Source organism: Perognathus longimembris, chromosome 13, assembly GCF_023159225.1.
Source record: "Perognathus longimembris pacificus isolate PPM17 chromosome 13, ASM2315922v1, whole genome shotgun sequence".
Taxonomy (NCBI): Eukaryota; Metazoa; Chordata; class Mammalia; order Rodentia; family Heteromyidae; genus Perognathus; species Perognathus longimembris.
The window spans coordinates 37977604-37997526 of NC_063173.1; the positions used below are offsets into that span (position 1 = coordinate 37977604).

General features: G+C 36.5%; 1 protein-coding gene across 2 annotated transcripts in view; it reads left to right on the forward strand.

Annotated features, from left to right (window-relative positions):
* Positions 1–19923, forward strand: part of Pdhx (pyruvate dehydrogenase complex component X) — a 52275-nt gene that overhangs the window by 17972 nt on the left and 14380 nt on the right. For both annotated transcript variants that reach the window (XM_048361488.1, XM_048361489.1), the window contains 6 exons: positions 1214–1314; positions 6589–6788; positions 10564–10662; positions 12552–12726; positions 14951–15098; positions 17206–17264. In XM_048361488.1, coding sequence (XP_048217445.1) covers positions 1214–1314; positions 6589–6788; positions 10564–10662; positions 12552–12726; positions 14951–15098; positions 17206–17264 — 782 coding nt within the window. The remainder of the gene's footprint in view (positions 1–1213; positions 1315–6588; positions 6789–10563; positions 10663–12551; positions 12727–14950; positions 15099–17205; positions 17265–19923) is intronic.

Consider the following 19923-nt stretch of genomic DNA (forward strand, 5'->3'; position numbering starts at 1 on the left):
ATGGCTTTTACCTTCATTTCTATTTTTTAACTTTTTTTTTTTTTTTTTTTTGCCAGCCCTGGGCCTTGAACTCAGGGCCTGAGCCACTGTCCCTGGCTTCTTTTTGGCTCAGGTCTAGCACTCTGCCACTAGAGCCACAGCACCACTTCTGGCCATTTTCTATATATGTGTTGCTGGGGAATTGAACCCAGGGCTTCATGTATACAAGACAAGCACTCTTGCCCTATTTTTAACATTTTAAAAATATCTATCTTAAAAATCTTTGGCAAGTTGTACTAAATGAGTTGCTGTACTAAAATGCAGACTGTTGTGATTATTGACTTTGTGGCTTGCTTTTTTAGATTTCTTCATAAGTTTCAGAACTTTGTTTTGTGGTTTACTTATGAATGGATTTTTGCTGTTGCTTTAATGTTTTTCCTTCTGCCCCTTCTTATCTCCCCATAATACCCTCTGTTTGCTTTTGATATGAGGAATATTAGCAACTGCAGTCCTGGAGCTAGAGCATGGCTTAACTGGGCTCCTGTTATTGGAAGAGTGATTTTATATATCTAGTTTACCCACAGTTTCTGTCTTTGTCAATAACTTTAAGTTGTTCATTGGGCCAGCTTCATATGAATATAAACCTAACTTAGTCTAACTCTAAGAGGAATCCAGTCTGAGAGCCCTGGCTCTAGCAGGCCCTTTGAGCTTTCTTTATTCCCTAGAGAAAGTTCTGTATCTACTCCCTTCTCCCCACTGTGAACCTGCTTCTTTATCCAGAAACTCACACCTGTCTAGTGCAGATCCTGATCAAATTTTTGAGTTTTTCTGTCTTTTCTGTATCATATCATTTTGGCTCATTATGCTTTTATTCATTTATGCTATGTGGTACTGACAGGCTTTTTGAACTTGTCCTTAGTACTATCTATGTAGTAAATGTCTGTCCATGGAATTAGAGTCCAACTATTGAAAAGAACACTATCTGAGTTTGGAACTTTGCCTTTGTCGTTCACTTTTAATGTAAGTTCAATGACAGCTTTTTTATTATAACAAATGTAACTTGAAAAATATAACAAAGCTTACACACACACACACACACACACACACACACCATGAGAACTACTTCTGCTTACAAAACAAGCAGAAATAGCTACAGAATATTTTGTTATTTGTTTTCACATATTAATGTTGAGATTTAAAGAGAGAAAGAAACAAACCTGGTGTTGTTTTGTAGGTGAAGCTGTGAGTGCTGGAGATGCGTTGTGTGAAATCGAGACTGACAAGGCTGTGGTTACCTTAGACTCAGGCGAGGATGGCATCTTGGCCAAAATAGTTGTAAGTGTTTCATTTCAGTTCTTTCCTAAATGTAGCATTCCTATGCAATGCTATCTTTTATTTGATCACTTTATTTGCAGTGGTGGATCACTTTATTTCACTGTCAAAGTCTAATAGGCTATTTTTTCCATATTAACTTAGAGCACATGGTATAGTAGCCAGGACTGTAGGCTCTTCAGTCACACTGCTGCTAACTTGATATAGTTAAAACTTGTGTCAGTTAGTAGCTATGGAATGAGTAGCAGATTCCTTTATCTTCATAATAAAGTGAGATGAGTATAATGTCATGAGGTGGTAGGGGAAAAAAACAAAACAAAACATGTGAGTGCTTATCCTAAACTGTAACCCACAAAGAGCTCAATAAACATCGCTAATCCCATCATTACAATTGTTTGCTGAGCTCTTGATGATCCTTAGCTCCCATGGCAGTCTCTATGACTGCCTAATTCTTTGTATTGATTGGCTGTGACTTGATAGTTAATAGCCATTGAGGGTTATACAGTTTGATTTGTTCAGTGAGCCACACCTTTGTTGGTGTCCTTTGTTGATAGCTTTTCATTCTGAGCTACTAGCTTTCCTCTAGTTGAGCATGGATAGCACACCTTCCTTTGGGTATGCTGTCCAAACACCAAACTTTGGAATATTATGCTATATTTGGATGTAGATCTTTTAGCATTTTTTTCATTAGTAAATCCGCTTACCCATTTTTTTTCTAGCCCCTCTTTAGGAGATTAAACATTTTTTTTCTAAGACACTAATAGCCAGATTGAAACTGTATACTATAATCATCCTTGAAGGAAATATGAATTGATGTTTACAATTTTTGTGACATTATAACTAAAAAAATTAAAATATTGGTACCCAAAATAATTAAAAACAATTTATGTAGTATTTTGAAAAAGATTGCTTGAGTTACATTATGTAAAAAACCCAGTTCTAATTTCTTATGCTTTTTGGCAGGCTCTTTCTCTCTTGGCTCTGGCTCTGGATTGTTTGCCTATGAAAGTCATCCAGGACTGAGCATTTTTCACTTGGCTGCTTAGTAATGCATTTCAGATTGCTAACCATGTCAGTGGGGCAACAGTGCTATTCATCCAGCCCCTGAAGCTCTGCAAGGGCGAGGTGTGCCCTCAGGTGCTGCCTAGTCCTACTGCTGCCATAACAACACAGTTATTTTCTGAGCAAAGAAAAAGAGAGCATGTATGTTTTAGGCCTTTGTGGCTTTATTAATATGTTAATGCTTTTTGGACTATAAAAATGGGACTACAGGGGCTGGGAATATGGCCTAGTGGCAAGAATGCTTGACTCATATACTTGAAGCCCTGGGTTCAATTCCCCAGCACCATATATATCAAAAATAGCCAGAAGTGGCGCTGTGGCTCAAGTGGAAGAGTGCTAACTTTGAGCAAAAAGAAGCCAGGGACAATGCTCAGGCCCTGAGTCCAAGGCCCAGGACTGGCAAGAATAATAATTTTTTTTTTTAAATGGGACTATATTCTTGTGACAATGTATGTGACAAAAATAGAGAAAAAATTAAGATTCATTAGTAGTATCTCCTCTTTCTGTCTACTCTTACTCTACCATACCCCACTACCACCACTTTCTATAAATGTAGCAAGAGCTATACCTTTATCCTTCATAATTCTTATATTAACACACACAGTAAAATGATTTTTATCGGAATACATATAAAAGGTTTCTACTTTAGATTCAACTGAGCTTATTAAAATGTTTGGGATGTTCTAAAGCTAAGCACTAAAAATAAGTCCTAAAACTGTATAAACACTTTGAACCCACATTAGAAATTTTACTTTTCCTAGAAGTTTAATTCCATAGTCTCTGAGAAACTTTTGTATTCTTTTATCATGAAGATGTATTATTGTTGTCATACTGTTCTCATGTGAAATCCACTTTAAATGGAACATAATATTTATTACATTATAATTAGAACCAGAAAAACCTTAGATGTTCCTGTTACGATGATAAAGAATAATTACAACAATGTAAATAATTTTGTAATTTATTTCTAACTTATTTCAGTTAATGAAAGGATTTTTTAATTTCCTTTTTATCACTAGTAAATTGTGTAGAAATCTCTATGTTATTACCTGAATACAATCAGTTCATCAGTTTATTTTTAAATTTGGTACTAAGCAAATTGGACAGCAGATCTTTTAAATGCTAGTAGAGTCTTACAGTGACATATTTGAAGTCCTTGCCTATGTAGCTTCCAGAATATTCCTTTGAGGGTGAAGAGTATAGGATATTAAAACTACTTAAATTTTATAACTTTTGTAGACTACCCTTCAAAATAACCATCAAAATAGAACTCGTTCTAAACAATAACCTCCATAGATATTAAGGCAACTAAAAAATGCTTGATTACCTGAATATTAAAGCCAACAGATTAATATTCTTACTACATTGTTTAGTTAGTTTCTTAACTGAATCTCTAAAGCTGTGTCTGGTATTTTTCTTTGAAAGTGTATTTTATGTGAGAGCTTAGGGCACTGAACTTAGGGCCTGGATGCTGTTGCTGAGCTTTTTTGCTCAAGTCTCAGACTTTACTGCCCAGAGTGGCTTTGAATCACCATTTTGAGATTTCAGCCTCCTGAGTTGCTAGAATTATAGGCGTGAGCTACTAGTGCTTGGCTAGAAAGTGTATTGTTTCAATACTACTTTGTTAGATTACACTTCTTCCATCCTTATTTTTATTTAGTTGCCCACAATTGACGTCAAAGATGTCTCTTGAATGATTCTAAAGTTATGGCAAGAATTTGAAACTGGGTAACCTTGAATTGATTTGTCTTTGTAGACTATATTTTAAATTATGAAAGTACCCTTTTAGAGCCCAGGGGAAATTTTACTAAATAGAAGTTATTCTCAGTTGTCATTTTTTCATATTGAAATGGATAAATGACACATCTTGAGGAAAGAAGCTAAATCAATCACATCTACTTTATATCTTTTCTTTTAAGCTTATTTTTAAAAATACAATAGGTGGCAGTTATTTTGCTTTTGCCTTTGTGTGGTACATCTTTATTAATAAAAATTTAAATATAGTACTATTCTGTGGTATTCTGTGATTAAAAAAAATATTCCCAGAGGTATGCAGCCATCACCACAATCTAATTTTAGGACATTTTCACAGATGGCATTTTTGATCAGGTAGTTGTAATTTTAGATTTGCAGAACTGATCATATTGAGTGTTCTGTCTATTCTCAGACTTTAGTTCTGGCACTACCACCTACTAGCCTTGGGATCCTGAGCAAGTAATTTGTAAGTAGAAATAATAGTAATAATCATAGCTTACCCAAATAGCTTGTTAGAATTAAATGTATTAATACTAGGTTAGAGTCCGTCTGGAATTTGAAAGTCAGACAATGTTTCTTTTTTTCTCTCCAAATTTTAACAGTCATTGACTTGCTTTCTTGTTATTCTTCCTTTTAAACAAGTGTTTATTGTGAATTTCACTCACCAAGTTATTTATATTAAAGAGGTTAAAAAAAAGTGTCATCTGGGTAATGGTTCAAAAGTGATGACAAACAGCTGAGCCAAATACTCATCTGTGCACATGTTCTGTCAGTGACCAAACTGTCCTAGTTTTCAAACTATTCAATTTTTCCCCCCCAGTCCTGGGGTTTGAACTCAGGGCCTGAGTACTGTCCCTGAGCCTCTTTGTGCTCAAGGCTAGTGCTTTACCACTTGAGCCACAGTGCACCACTTCCAGCTTTTTCTGAGTAGTTTATTGGAGATAATCTCACAGACTTTCCTGCCATTGGCTGGCCTCTAACCTCGGATCTCAGCCTCTTAAGATAATAGGCATGAGCCACTGGCACCCAGTCAAACTGTTAAATTTTAGAGAAATTGAAAATACTTAAATAAATGCATAATGTGCAATTATTGTATCTAGGACTAGAGATGGTTTTTATATTCCTTGATGGAATGAATCCCTTCAATTTCTCTGTTAGGAAATATGGTTGTAGACATTTTGTGTTTTGCCCTCAGCTTTGGATATGCTGATAAGCTCTGTAGGTTGCCATTTAACACATTTGTATATGACTAAAGGTAGCCTCTCTTAAGACTGAATCCATGCCAGGAACTCCTATAAAGGCACAGAATGCAGTTTCTGTTAGTATTATCAAGACAGCTCATCACAGGTCTCATATAGTGTTGTGTACTCCCTAGTATTCCCACAGACATGTTGGACCTATGTATGCACTTTCAACTCTCAGCCATGGGCACTTGGTAGTTAAACCTTGATCCTTGTTGAGTATATTTCTTGTTTTAAAAATTAACAGCCTGACTGACAGTGCCACGACAGCAGTAATAATAACTTTAACGTTTATGCCATATGACTACTGCTATTCCAAGTCATTTACCGATGACTATTTCTTATGAGTGCTCTGACAGATTATTATTACTTATTATTTCTATTATCCAGAGCAAGAAACAGGCATGGTGAAATAAACTTTACTAATAATGTATAACTAGTAAGTAGTGCAGCCAGTATTAAAACCTAGGAAGTCTGTATACACTGGGAAGGAAGACTAATGCTTTAAATGACAGGCTTAAGATAAAATTCTTCTGTATTGATAAGCTATAAGTTAGCAGGGCTAATTGTAAATACCTTTTATTTATATGAAAAAAAATCAAACGATGAATGAAGGGCAAAGTGGTTAACATAATCCTTGCTACTTGGAAGATAAAGGTCAGGAGAATTGGGATTTGAGGCTAGTCCCTACAAAAGCTCATGAGCCTATTTAAGCTAATAAAAAGGCTGAGCATTTATTTGAAGACTGTGAGAAAAAAAGAGAGGTTCAGGACTCTTTACTTTAGGAAGTAGCATAAGAAACTAGGAAAGTGGTAAAGCGAGAGTTTTAAAAGGGAAGGGGAAGGGGGCTGGGGATATGGCCTAGTGGCAAGAGAGCTTGCCTCCTATACATGAGGCCCTGGGTTCAATTCCCCAGCACCACATATACAGAAAACGGCCAGAAGTGGCGCTGTGGCTCAAGTGGCAGAGTGCTAGCCTTGAGCAAAAGGAAGCCAGGGGCAGTGCTCAGGCCCTGAGTCCAAGGCCCAGGACTGGCCAAAAAAAAAAAAAAAAAAGGGAAGGGGAAGGATTAATGGTAGAGGCAGGCCATCTTTAAAGCAGCTTTTAGCTCCAAGAGGTCTACCTAGCCAGTACCAAATTAGTCAGCAAAGAAATTAGCTACTTCATGGCAATCATTACCTTTCCATTTGTACCATATTTTTTTCTTTTTAAAATATAGGTTGAAGAAGGAGCTAAAGATGTAAGGCTAGGTTCACTAATTGGCTTGATGGTTGAAGAAGGAGAAGATTGGAAACAAGTTGAAATTCCCAAAGATGTTGGTCCTCCACCACCAGTTTCAAAACCAGCAATGCCTTCCCCCTCACCAGAACCTCAGATTTCTGTCCCTGCTAAGAAGCAACACCCAGCAGGCTTGATGCAGTGAGTATGTTTATGTGAATGATGATGTGAATAAACTGCTGTGGTATTTCTATGGCATGAATTTAATGCCTAGGCACACTTACTTGACTTTTTTGCTTACTGCTGATGCTCTCCCAATTGAGCCATGCCTCCCCTCTGGCATTTTGCTAATTTTTCTTGGTGGTAGAGTCTCAACAACTTTTCTGTATGGGTTAGCTCTAAATCAGTCTCAATGTACAGGTGTGAATCACTGGCACCCAACTTTTTACGGCTTCAGTTGTTTTTGTATTGATAGTATCCTTGTATAGTAAGTAGGAATTTACCAATCTTGCCTTTTTTCTCTTAGGACACTAGCATGTAAGAGTAATTATTTTACCATCACTGTTCACTCAATAAGCAATTATTAAATCCTTTTATGTTCCAGGTACACTGGCAGCCCTACTTATCCATTAGAGAACAAAGCAGTCTGTGTGCATACTGAGCTTGAAGTGGGTTCAAGAATTCCACAATGGCATTGGATAGGCCAGACTTCATTATGGTGTTCCCATTCACAGAATTCTGATCACTGTAATAAGGAATTCTGGTTTTAACTAATGTGAAATTCAATGATCATTTTAACATTTGGGGTTTTTGTTGTTGTTGTTTTTGTTTTGGGTTTTTTGTTTTGTTTTGTTTAGTTTTTGCCAGTCCTGGAGCTTGAACTCAGGGCCTGAGCATTGCCCCAGCTTCTTTTTGCTCAAGGCCAGCACTCTACCACTTGAGCTACAGCACCACTTCTGGCTTTTTCTGTATATGTGATGCTGAGGAATTGAACCCAGAGCTTCATGCTTACTAGACAAGCACTCTACAACTAGGCCACATTTCCAGCCCTTAATTTATGTTTTTAAACTATTCTGTATTTAAGACTGACACAAATTAGAGCTTAAACTAATATATAGTCATTGTCAGTTTACATAGCTTTAACTGATGGACCCTGCAAATTTTAACAAGTTTCATTTATTTTAATGTTCTCTATAATTATAAAAAATTAACTCTTTCCTGAAAAGAGGTTTTTCATAGAAACATGGCTATATTAAGAACTGCTTTTAAATTTAAAATCCAGATCTTTTAAGTTTATTTCCCTTACTTTCACCCCATCAATATTCTTTTGTTTTATCCTTGTCAATATTTGTTAGAAAAATATTGTAGTATATTTGAAGTGCTGATTATTTTGTTTTGTTTTTACTTTAAACATTATTTGTATTTATGAGATGTAATATACTAATTTGATAATTATACATTGTATGTATAATGATAAACGAGTATAATTAGTGCTTGTTTAAAAAAACCCTTAGGGTCTTGAGTCCTTTTATTTTCAGTTCTTCCATTTACCATGAAGATCAGAAAACGGACTCATCTAATGTCTTATGCTTACTGATATTCTTTCCTTTCAAAGACAGCAATATGTGCTGCAATCCTGTCAGCCATCATTAGAGACTGGCATGAGTCTGATATCCCAGATAGGCTAAAAATGACCCTTGAACTGGTTGTGAGAAAAACCGTCTTCTATCAAACTGCATTGCTTAAAAGTTTCTACTTTGGCTGATGGCTTAGCTTTTGCTGCTTATTCTGCTAAGACAATTTCAGCAAGTATGGGAAGGAAAAAGAGCTGATTTGGGATAAGGAAGGATTTTTGAAAAGTAAGGTTTTGTTTTAACTGGTTTTTTCCAAGATGAAATTAAGACCTATCTCAGACGACAAACTTCGAATTGTTTAAGAAAAAGCAGGGGTATGGGTATGTTTTGAGATTACTTGTATACTGTTAATATTATTTCAAAGTGTTTTGATGATCACTTTATGTAAATACACCTTACTTGATTCAAACTAGCAGTCTTTAGCAGATTATGAACCTGAGCTCAACCAGTCTGAGCAGAGGGGCAGGGCCTGCTGCATTAGGCATAAATAGGGAAGGAAGCAGCTTGATTGCCCTGTGTGATTGATTGCCTGCCAGATTTCTGGCTGATGATACACCCTTCTGCAGAAGTACAGTTTGCCTTGCTGAGGGAGAAGGCCCAGAAGGTTATTGTTTAAAGGATACCAAGTTTCAGTTTGGGAGACCCAGAAAAGCTCTGGACATAGAAAATGGAAATAGGGCTGGGAATATGGCCTAGTGGCAAGAGTGCTTGCCTCCTACACATGAAGCTCTCGGTTCGACTCCCCAGCACCACATATATGGAAAATGGCCAGAAGGGGCTCTGTGGCTCAGGTGGCAGAGTGCTAGCCTTGAGCGGGAAGAAGCCAGGGAAGGTGCTCAGGCCCTGAGTCCAAGGCCCAGGACTGGCCAAAAAAAAAAAAGAAAGAAAGAAAATGGAAATAGCTGTATGCACTAAATGCCAGGCAAGTGTACACCTGAAAGTGCTTAGCATGGTGCATTTGATAGTTTTCCACAATCAAAAACATACATGACCAAACAGTATATTTTTCCTTCACTATTTGATAGTTTCTTTTTTTTTTTTTTGGCCAGTCCTGGGCCTTGGACTCAGGGCCTGAGCACTGTCCCTGGCTTCTTCCCGCTCAAGGCTAGCACTCTGCCACTTGAGCCACAGCGCCGCTTCTGGCCGTTTTTCTGTATATGTGGTGCTGGGGAATCGAACCTAGGGCCTCGTGTATCCGAGGCAGGCACTCTTGCCACTAGGCTATATCCCCAGCCCTGATAGTTTCTTATTGAGGAACCACTGAAATGTTTTGAAGCAGAATGAAAGCTTTACCCTCTAATATTTACTCTTATTTTAAATCTTTTTCAAAAACATTTTTATTGTTATTATAAAGGTTATATAGAGTGGTCACAGTTACATAAGTCAGGCAAAGAGTACATTTCTTTTTGGACAATGTCACCCCTTCCCTCTCTCTGTTTTTCCCTCCTGTCACTACCCACAGGTTGTATAGTTCATTTCCAACTTAGTATCTAGTGAGTACCACTGCTGCATTTGTTCACTCTTTGTCCCTCGTTTCTATGCTCTTCCTTACCCTCCCAGATAAACAAACAAGACTAAAAGAAAACAAAACAACAACAAAGAAAAAAACTTCCTCATTTCCATTTCCTGGAATTCATTTTAATAAGTATTGTTTTATATTATCAGAGGCACATAGGCATTGTGCCTTTGTGTTCCTCTCCTAATATCCTCCTTTGGTCTCATTGTATGTGAATGCCTAGGGCCCTGTATAATTTATTATTATTTGTTATGTCCCAGTGTATTTTAGATCTAGTTTCTGCATATGAGAGAAACATGTGCTGTTAGTCTCTCTGAGCTTGCCTTACCTCACTTAACATGATTTGTTAGAGGTCCATCCATTTCCCTGCAAATGGCATAATATTGTTCTTTGTATTTTTTTTTTTTTTTTGGCCAGTCCTGGGCCTTGGACTCAGGGCCTGAGCACTGTCCCTGGCTTCTTCCCGCTCAAGGCTAGCTAGCACTCTGCTACTTGAGCCACAGCGCCGCTTCTGGCCGTTTTCTGTATATGTGGTGCTGGGGAATCGAACCTAGGGCCTCGTATATCCAAGGCAGGCACTCTTGCCACTAGGCTATATCCCCAGCCCTCTTTGTATATTTTTTAAATAGTAACTTGAGTTTTACAGATATGTTCTGACCATATTATAAACTACATGGGTAGAGTATTTGACTTAATTATCTATGGAAGTCATTTTAACTTTAGTGAAAGATTTTGTTTTTCTAATGATCAGTAAAACTGTTGAACATTTAGATATATTTGAGTTAATGTGTTAATTAATTCCATTAATCTTCATGTTTCTTCTTAGATTCCGTTTGAGTCCAGCTGCCCGTAATATTCTGGAAAAGCATGCACTGGATGCCAGCCAGGGCACAGCTACTGGCCCTCGAGGGATCTTTACTAAAGAGTATGTGTGCGCTCTCCTTCACAATCAGTTCTATCATTTGTCTTTTTTATTCTGAAAGAATTTATTCAGTGTTAGCATTTAAAAGGAGGTACACTTCTTTTGTTCTTTTAATTACTTTTGTCAGTCTAAATTATACCCCCTTTCAAGGGTTGTTTTCTGGGTAATTGTAGCGTTATTGAAGAACAGTTCTAATTTAGAAACTAAGCTAGATGCTTAGAATTGGAGATGAATGTAGAAAATTAACATGCAGAACAGTAAGACATATTATTTCAAGTTTGTATTACATTATCACCCAATCATAGTTAATTTCTAAAACATGAGAATACATTTAAAAAATAATTCCTATCTTGTGGATTTATTCACTTACTACAATTAATTTCCATGTGCAGTTTCTTCTCCTTTTAGATTTCCTTTTCTGTTCCATTGATCTGTTTGTCCATGAATTGGTACCATTCTTTTTTAGTGCTACATTATATTTCATAATATGCTTTAAAATCTGATAAAGATATAGATTTCTTCCTTTCTTCTTTTTCCATAAACTAGTTTCTTAGTTTAGTTTTTAACTCTTCTTCTCAGTAATTTAAAACAGTTTCTCTTGCTTTACAGTTATTTTAGAGCAAGGCACTTATTTTTATGGAATTGTATTAAATTAGCTTAGTAAGAGCTACCATCTTTATGACAGTCTCCCTATTCAAGCAACTGAAATATACTTATATTTGTTTAAATTTTCAAGTCTTTCAAGAGTATATTAAAACAAGTGATCCCTTCTCTATTGGGACTTAATCTAATAGGGAAGACAAAGAATAATTAAACTGGCTTTTGACTCATTTACAACTTCTATAAAAATATGGTATGCATTCCTATTGGTAGCCACATTAAATATTTTAAATTGTATTAATGTTTTAAAGCATAGATGGAGAACATTTTTTCCTGCCAAGGGCCATTTAGATAATACAACATCATTCTCGGGCCATACAAAATTATCAGTAAAGGCAGACAACTTGTGGGAGAGCAATGAGAAACACGTGTTGGGCTGGGGATATGGCCTAGTGGCAAGAGTACTTGCCTCGTATACATGAAGCCCTAGGTTCGATTCCTCAGTACCACATATATAGAAAATGGCCAGAAGTGGCGCTGTGGCTCAAGTGGCAGGGTGCTAACCTTGAGCCAGGAACAGTGCTCTGGCCCTGAGTTCAAGGCCCAGGACTGGCAAAAAAAAAGAAAAAGAAAAAGAAAAGAAAGAAACATACGTGTCTGTCCTCTCAAATACCATAGGCTAATTTCATGTTTAACTAATGGATTGGGATAGTCAAAGGTTATGAAATAATGTAGAAGCTTTCGTTTTACAAAGGGTAGTTGCTGGTTTAATTATTTATTATTCTAAATGATTCTCTGAGTTACCTTTATTACTTTAGCTTGTGTTCATAACATATTGGGCAAATTAAGTATGGTATGATTTCCAGGCCATAAACAAGATCATTTATGGTAGAATGAGTAATGATTTAGCAAATATCCTAATGAAAGCCATAGGGAAAATTAATACTCTCTAAATGCTATTTGAAAATTATTTCATAAGCATACTAAAGGCATATTTTAATTAGTAAATTATTTATCTACCTAGATACTGCCTAATAAAAAAACGAATTTACTTTTTGAAAATTACCTATACCCAGTACTGTGAGGAATTTCGAATTATCATTTGGTTTTGAAACTGTACTTATTAAATAATAACAGAAAACCTTGTAGAAGAAATTACTTTCTGAACTCAAATAATTAATTTTTTATTATATACCTTTGTATTGCCCTTTTATATCTGACCTTCGTTTTCTCGTGGCGAGCTTATATTCTATGTTGGTAATAATAGTTATCTATTTTTCTCCAATTTCAAGAGATGCTCTCAATCTGGTCAAGCTGAAACAAATGGGCAAGATTACTGAGTCTAGACCAGCCCCAACTCCTCCATCCACTCAGAAAGCCTCTTTGCCACCCCCTGCCACAACTGGACCATTGTATCCCCGGCCAATGATCCCACCATTATCAACTCCTGGACAACCCAATGCTGTGGTAATTCCCTCTGAGTACAATTTTCAGATAAGTGAGGGGAAAAAATTACTTACTAATGATTTTATTTATCCATTTTAGTAATAGCTTAAAGTTCTGATGAAAATAACTGTTCAGAAGCTTTTCTTGCAGACTTCATGTCACAATGTAAATGTTTGTGCAGCACTAACTATAATTCATGTTAAATTTATCATACATTCCACAACCTCAGTACCATAGATGTGCTGTGTAGGCAGGATAATTTGCTTGTCTTGTTTTCCTTGAGTTTAATAATCATTGGTAGTTGACACGAGCTCCTTTTAATGGATATTTTATTTTTTAGCTAGAGAATGATAGCAGCCTCACTATCAAGAATCATGTGAGGGGCTGGGAATATGGCCTAGTGGCAAGAGTGCTTGCCTCCTACACATGAAGCCTCGGTTCGATTCCCCAGCACCACATATATGGAAAACGGCCAGAAGGGGCGCTGTGGCTCAGGTGGCAGAGTGCTAGCCTTGAGCAAAAAGAAGCCAGGGGCAGTGCTCAGGCCCTGAGTTCAAGGCCCAGGACTGGCCAAAAAAAAAAAAAAAAAAAGAAAACCATTAAAATAAATAAATAAATAAAATAAAAACATTTAAAAAAAAGAATCATGTGGACTATACCATATAAACAATCAGATATGATGACATTGTTATATCTCAGACATATGCAGTAAAACATCTGTGTTTTGTTTTCAGAGTTCTCAGTTTTCGTCTCTATGTTCCTTTTCTAGTACTTCATGTCACTTACTTCCCATCAGAATGAATACAGGATATTTAAAATTGAAAAAATAAACCTACACTGCTCTTACTAACAGAGAAATATAGTTCACTGTATTTGAAAGAGTTGTAAATGCAGATGTCACAGCAAACATTTTTGTGTACATTTATGTGTGTGTACAACACACAAATACACAAAAACTTTATGTTGTCAAATCTTTAAAAAGTAAGTTAATCAAATTAAAATAAATCTTATCAGATGTTTATAAAACATCTGATAGAAACCATCTATGTAGTCAGATACTTTGCTAACATGAAATATCTAATTCCATAGGAGATTATTTGTATAAAAGAAAACAGGTATATTTTTGGTTGCTTTATATTATACTGAGGCAATTGTAATATCCTCCAAGAATAAATGAGGATAAGGAAAGAATTATATATGTAATTTGAGGACATCCTACTGTTAAGAAAGGTTCATGCCACAGAGTGCAAAAGCTATAGGAAAGTTACGGGTGTGTGTGTGTGTGTGTGTGTGTGTGTACTCAAGGCTAGCACTCTACCACTTGAACCACAGCATCACTTCTGTCATTTTAGTGATTAAATTGAGGTAAGAGTCTTACAGACTTTTCTGTCCAGTGTGTGTGTGTGTGTGTGTGTGTGTGTGTGTGTGTGTACTCAAGGCTAGCACTCTACCACTTGAACCACAGCATCACTTCTGTCATTTTAGTGATTAAATTGAGGTAAGAGTCTTACAGACTTTTCTGTCCAGGCTGGTTTTGAACCACAATCCTTATCTAAGACTAAGGTGTATTCAGCCTCCTGAGGAGCTAAAATTACAGATGTTCCTCACCAGCATCTGGCTCTACACTTTATATTTTTAATTCCTAGTAAAAAAAAATGATCATTATGACTTTTTTAAGTTACCAACAAAATTAGAGGCACTTTTTTGCTTATCTTTTTCTACTTTATGCCATTTGTGTAAGAACAGCCTGCAGTAGGCACATTTTTGCTGCTCTGGATTTTACTGTGTTATTTCTCACAAAAGTTGCCTATAGATTTTGTGTGTGTGTGTCTGTGTGTATGTATCTGTATTGTTTTTGCTGCCAATTTTTCTCTCATATCTGTGTACATATAATATGTATACAAATATATGTGCATGGACATATTGATAGGAAATTAGTTCTAATTTAGTAGATTTCTTTATAATTTTCTTAAACATAGAAATACAAGACAACTCATTTATAGCTGCAAATTTTGAATTTAATAGGGTATTCTAAAGCCTAAAATGTCTTTGATTTTCCCTCATATACAAATAGTTTTAATAGCTCGTTTCCTGTATTAGTCTTTAATTAATATCATGAATTAGCCAGTCACTGAAACTGGATTACACATAGGCAGTTGTTTTATTTCTTCTACTTTCTTCCATTCCCACCTTCTTATTTTAATGGACAAATTGCAGTTATTTTTTTTTTCATTTATTTATGCAGGGCACATTCACCGATATTCCTGCTAGCAATATTCGAAGAGTTATTGCCAAGAGGTTAACTGAATCTAAAAGTACTGTACCTCATGCATATGCTACTGCTGACTGTGACCTGGGAGCAGTTTTAAAAGTTAGACAAGATTTAGTCAGAGGTTAGTAAACTGGAGTTTACACATGCTAACTTAACTGTTCTGAAATCCTGCTTTTAATTTCACTTTCTGTCTGGGTGTGGATTAGTGCTATCACCAAAAAAAAGAAAAATGAAGTTGCGTTTGGGAAAAAACCTTCATTATAGCAGTAGTATCAAAAGTATGGAATGAAAGTTCCTTTTGGGGACATGCCACAGTTGGAAAAAGGGTTTAAGATGAGTGAGTAGACAGAAGGAAGAAAACCCAGAGAGTATGGACACAAAGGAGCAAGTGATTGAAATGTTCCAAGGTAAAGTGATCGATCCAAGAATGCTTGAGATGCATTGATGACAGAGTGATGCTAGGTGAGGACTGAGGAATTAGGTGGTAGGTTTGAAAGTTACAGCTGGTGGTAGCTATGGATCGATGTACCTAAGGATAGTAGGTTAAATGAAAGGCAAGCTAAGAGAGCTATGCAAACTGGGAAGAAGGAGTTCATAAAGATACCATACTCATGCATTTGAATCTTTTGTGTGTGATTATCATTGAAAGTTATTGTTTGGTTTTTTTCTCCTACCAGTTTTGGGGCTTAAACTCGGGGCCTGGGCACTGTCCCTTTTGATAGTTAATGGGAGATAAGAGTCTTACAGACTTTCCTGCCCAGGCTGGCTTTCAACCATGATCCTCAGATTTCAAGTTCTTGAACACTAGAAATCTATTTATAGTTCTACTCTTAAAGGGAATTATAAAGAAACAGATGAATTCTTACATATTTTTGGATAGCACAATTAAAAGAGTAACACTTACCTTGATAGTTGATCAGTACATTGGCAATTCATCTATAATCTCCAGGAAACCTTTGAAATATGCTACTACTTCACATAAAATCCCATGATACTCTAATAATAATAGGACTGTTTGTTTCTTCCCATATACCAAAGCCTAAATCTTGACCTTAGTGTCTTTTTCTAAAAAGCTCTTGTAAGAAAGAATCAAATGTGTTCATTTTTCAGCACTACTTATCCATCGACAAAAGCAAAACATCAGTATGATCAGATGTTTTTATCAGTTCTGTGTGAAAGGGAGGAGATTCCAGCTTTTTCTTAAAATCATTATGTGTACTGGAAGGAAACTGACTCAAGTGCGTTCACTGTAAGTCTAGGTGGAGAACCCATTGACCCATTGCACTAGGACCCATGTGTACTAGGACCCATGCCAACATTGCTTCGTAGTTGGCTTCTGCTATATCTTGTTGTGAGAAACAGTTCTTGTTTATTGTACCTGGTATACTCTGTTGTTGGTAAAAATGTCTACACCCTAGTAAGAAAATTTGAAACAGTCCTTGTAAGTGTATATATAATTAATGCACTTACCTGCAGCACTCTTCTGATACAGTTAATATATCATAAAGCATTACAGAATAAGGATATTTGAAAATGAGAAATAAATGAATCATCTTCTAAGTTTTCTGGCCCACAGAAAACCAGAAAGACCATTGTCTTTCAGAGACATCGGTGTTGGCTCTTTATGTCATAGTTTGTTTTTTTTTCTTTTGTTTTGTTTTTTGCCAGTCCTGGGGCTTGAACTCAGGGCCTGAGCACTGTCCCTGGCTTCTTTTTGCTCAAGGCTAGCACTCTACCACTTGAGCCACAGTGCCACTTCTAGCTTTTTCTATATATGTGGTGCTGAGGAATCGAACCCAGGGCTTCATGTATACAAGGCGAGCACTTTACTACTAGACCATATTCCCAGCCCCTATGTCATAGTTTTAATGCATGCTTTGGGGTTCAGAAAGTGTAATCAAGGCCCAGCAGTAAAGTTTTTGCTAAGGGTTAAAGGCTGCTGGAAATCAAATTCAAGGTCTTGCTCATGCTCAATGCATTCCCTGGCCCTGAACTGCATCCCAGCCCCTGAAAGTAAACTTACATTCATGGCTATTACTTTTATCCAAGTCTTCATGTATTGCAAGTTTTTCTAATCAAGGAAGCCTTACCACTTAAGCAAACAGAGTTCTCTAAGATTTGTTATCATCTTTTGCTGGTGCCATTTGTCATTTATAAGTTTTGAAATCTTAACAACCAGTATTAAAGTTTTATTATCAAGGCTAATTTTAATATAATTTTTCTTTCAGGTGACATTAAAGTTTCAGTAAACGATTTTATCATCAAGGCAGCAGCTGTTTCTCTTAGAGTAAGTACCAAACCCCTAGTAATATTGGCTTTTAGAATAATCTTATGTATGAGGATTTTTATAATTTTACTGCTAAAAATATCCTAGTACTTTCCTGTATTTTTTAAGCTTTTTTATTAGCGCTCATCAGCTATGCAAAGTGAGCATTCTGTGCATACGACTGTGCATACTTTCCTGTGTTTTACTGATGAAGAAGCCAAGAATCAAAAGGGCTCACAAACTAATTCTAGGAGTAGAGACCCTTTATTTTATCTAGTCTTGTGCTAAGTGCACTTTAAGCAGTATAGTTACAAAGTTTCTACTGTGTTATGGGGCCTACAAGATGATGAAAATGATAGGAGAAAAAGAAAGCAGAATAATGGGTGTAGAATAACTAGGGAGCTGTTTTCTAAGGCCTCTGTGGCAAGGCCATATGGCGACATAATCAGAAGAGAGAGAGAGAGAGAGAGAAGGAATGACGGAGGGAGAGAGGGAAGAAAGGTGGGAGAGACATGAGAGAGGCGACAGAACCAAATAGATATCTGATAGAAAAGCATTCCAGACAGCGGAGCTCTAGTGAGTGTGTCATTAAACGAAGACACTGTTAGTAGAGTTAGTAAAACAGAGAACATAGGAAACAAGAAGTCTTGAAAGGGGGGAGGGAAAGGAGGATGAATTAGATGACCACTGTACATGAGGCCTTATTGACCATGGTGAGGACTAGGGATTTTATCGTGAATGAGAAAGAATCGTTTAGAAAGTTTTAAAAGACTTACATGATCAAGACTTACATTATAAAGAGGAGTAACTGCTCTGGTCTCTGAAATATGGTTCATGGAGCAACCAAGGCAAAAACAGCAGAGCAGGCTGCAGATAATATTGGACTAGGGGTAACAGGAGAGCTGGGTGAGGTGGAAATTTGAGTTACATTTCAAAAGCGGCACCATTCTGCGTTTGGATTTGATGTAAGGCATGAGAGCAAGTAAGCTTCTAGTCTTTGATGGAGGAGTGGGCTATGTGCTAAGATTAGGAAACGTGGGAGAGGAGTGGGCTAGACATGGGGAACCTAGGTTTGGACATGTCCTCTTTGAGGAGTCTCATAGCTCTCCCAGTGTTGGTGATAAGAAAGCAGGTGAAGTGGCACTGTGGCCTGAGGTGTACATCTGCAGCCCAGGTTTCCTGTCTTTCCACCGAGAACCAGTTTTAAATCGGCCTTCTTTAATGAAAAAAATACAGTAATGCAGTTTAAAGACTCATCTTTTCAGCATGTACATTGTTTTTTATGCAGCTTTTCTCTTAACCAAATATTTTAAATTACATCTATGATTTTCTAATTGTGAATGGTTCCTACACTTTTTGAATTGGTCACTAGCTTTTGTTCATACTTCATTGTTCAAGCTTATGTCAGAAACTGTAATTATACTCCAAATTTCCCATAAGCTTTGGCCTTTTTCTTTTAAACATTGCCTTTATTAAGTGCATTTGGATTCTTTTTTCTTTTATCTGTACTTAAATCAGTTATAAGGATTTTTATTTCTTGTGGGATTCATCAGGAAAAATATTTGAAACTATCTTCAGTTTTGGAGTGGGAATCTTGGCAACCTTCCCATTTTCCATCTCCCATAATTCTTGACTGTAATTTCAGTTTTAATCAATTATGAGAGCTTGGGTCAGGCATGAGGGTACATGCCTGTAATTTCAGCCAGTCTAGAAGCAAAACTAGGGGGATTATGATCTGAGGTTTGAAAACTGAAACACAGAAGGGCTAGCAACAAGGATGAAGTGGTAGAGTGCCTGCATAGCAGACAGGAGGCTCTGAGTTCAGACTTAGGTCTTATTCCCCCAAATTATGGAACTGTAGATTTTCCTAGTGTATCACCTGTTTCATCTAAATACCCAGAATTACTATCCCAATCTTGAAATTTATTTCCTAGAGTTTTCCCAATATCCTCACTGTCTGAGATTATTCTAAACTCTCTTATGTTTTTATTATTTCATATTTGTGTTTTTAGTCCTGAGGGAGGTTTTTGGGGGGAGGAAGGGTTGTTTACGTATTTTTTGTTCAGATGTTTCTTTGGGCATGTGTATTTAGAAATATTTGGTTAGAAAACGTGAATGTGTAGCACATTTTAATTACTGTTTTATTAATAGCCTTAAAATACATATTAAATACTAAATATTTTAAATACATTTTAGACCATGTCCCATGGGGGTTTGCTACATACATTCTAATTAAATTTATTTGCCAGAGGAGTCAAGGGGAAAGGGGTGGACATATGAAGAGAAACGGGAGAATGCAGTAAAATAAATTCCAATGTATGCCCTACAAAATTAAGGAGAGGGTAGGGAGAGATGGGTGAGAATGTTGAATGGTATGACATTGATCAAGATCTATTGTATTCATAAGCTGCTCTTGTTATATTTGTCAACATTGTTAGTACCTATCATTTCCAGACAATTTTTTATCTGCTTTATTTATATATGAAATGTATACATTCTCATATATAGTTAATATCTTCTGATTGTGAAGCTTAGGGGATCTCTGTTGTATGAAAGAGATATTTACTGAGGACTTGCTAATATATATTCCAGAACTCTTCTAACAAGTCAGATTTTCTTCATGCCAAAGAAAATTGTTGAATATCACTACCCTTTGCTATTCTTTCTCTCCCTGGAGGTC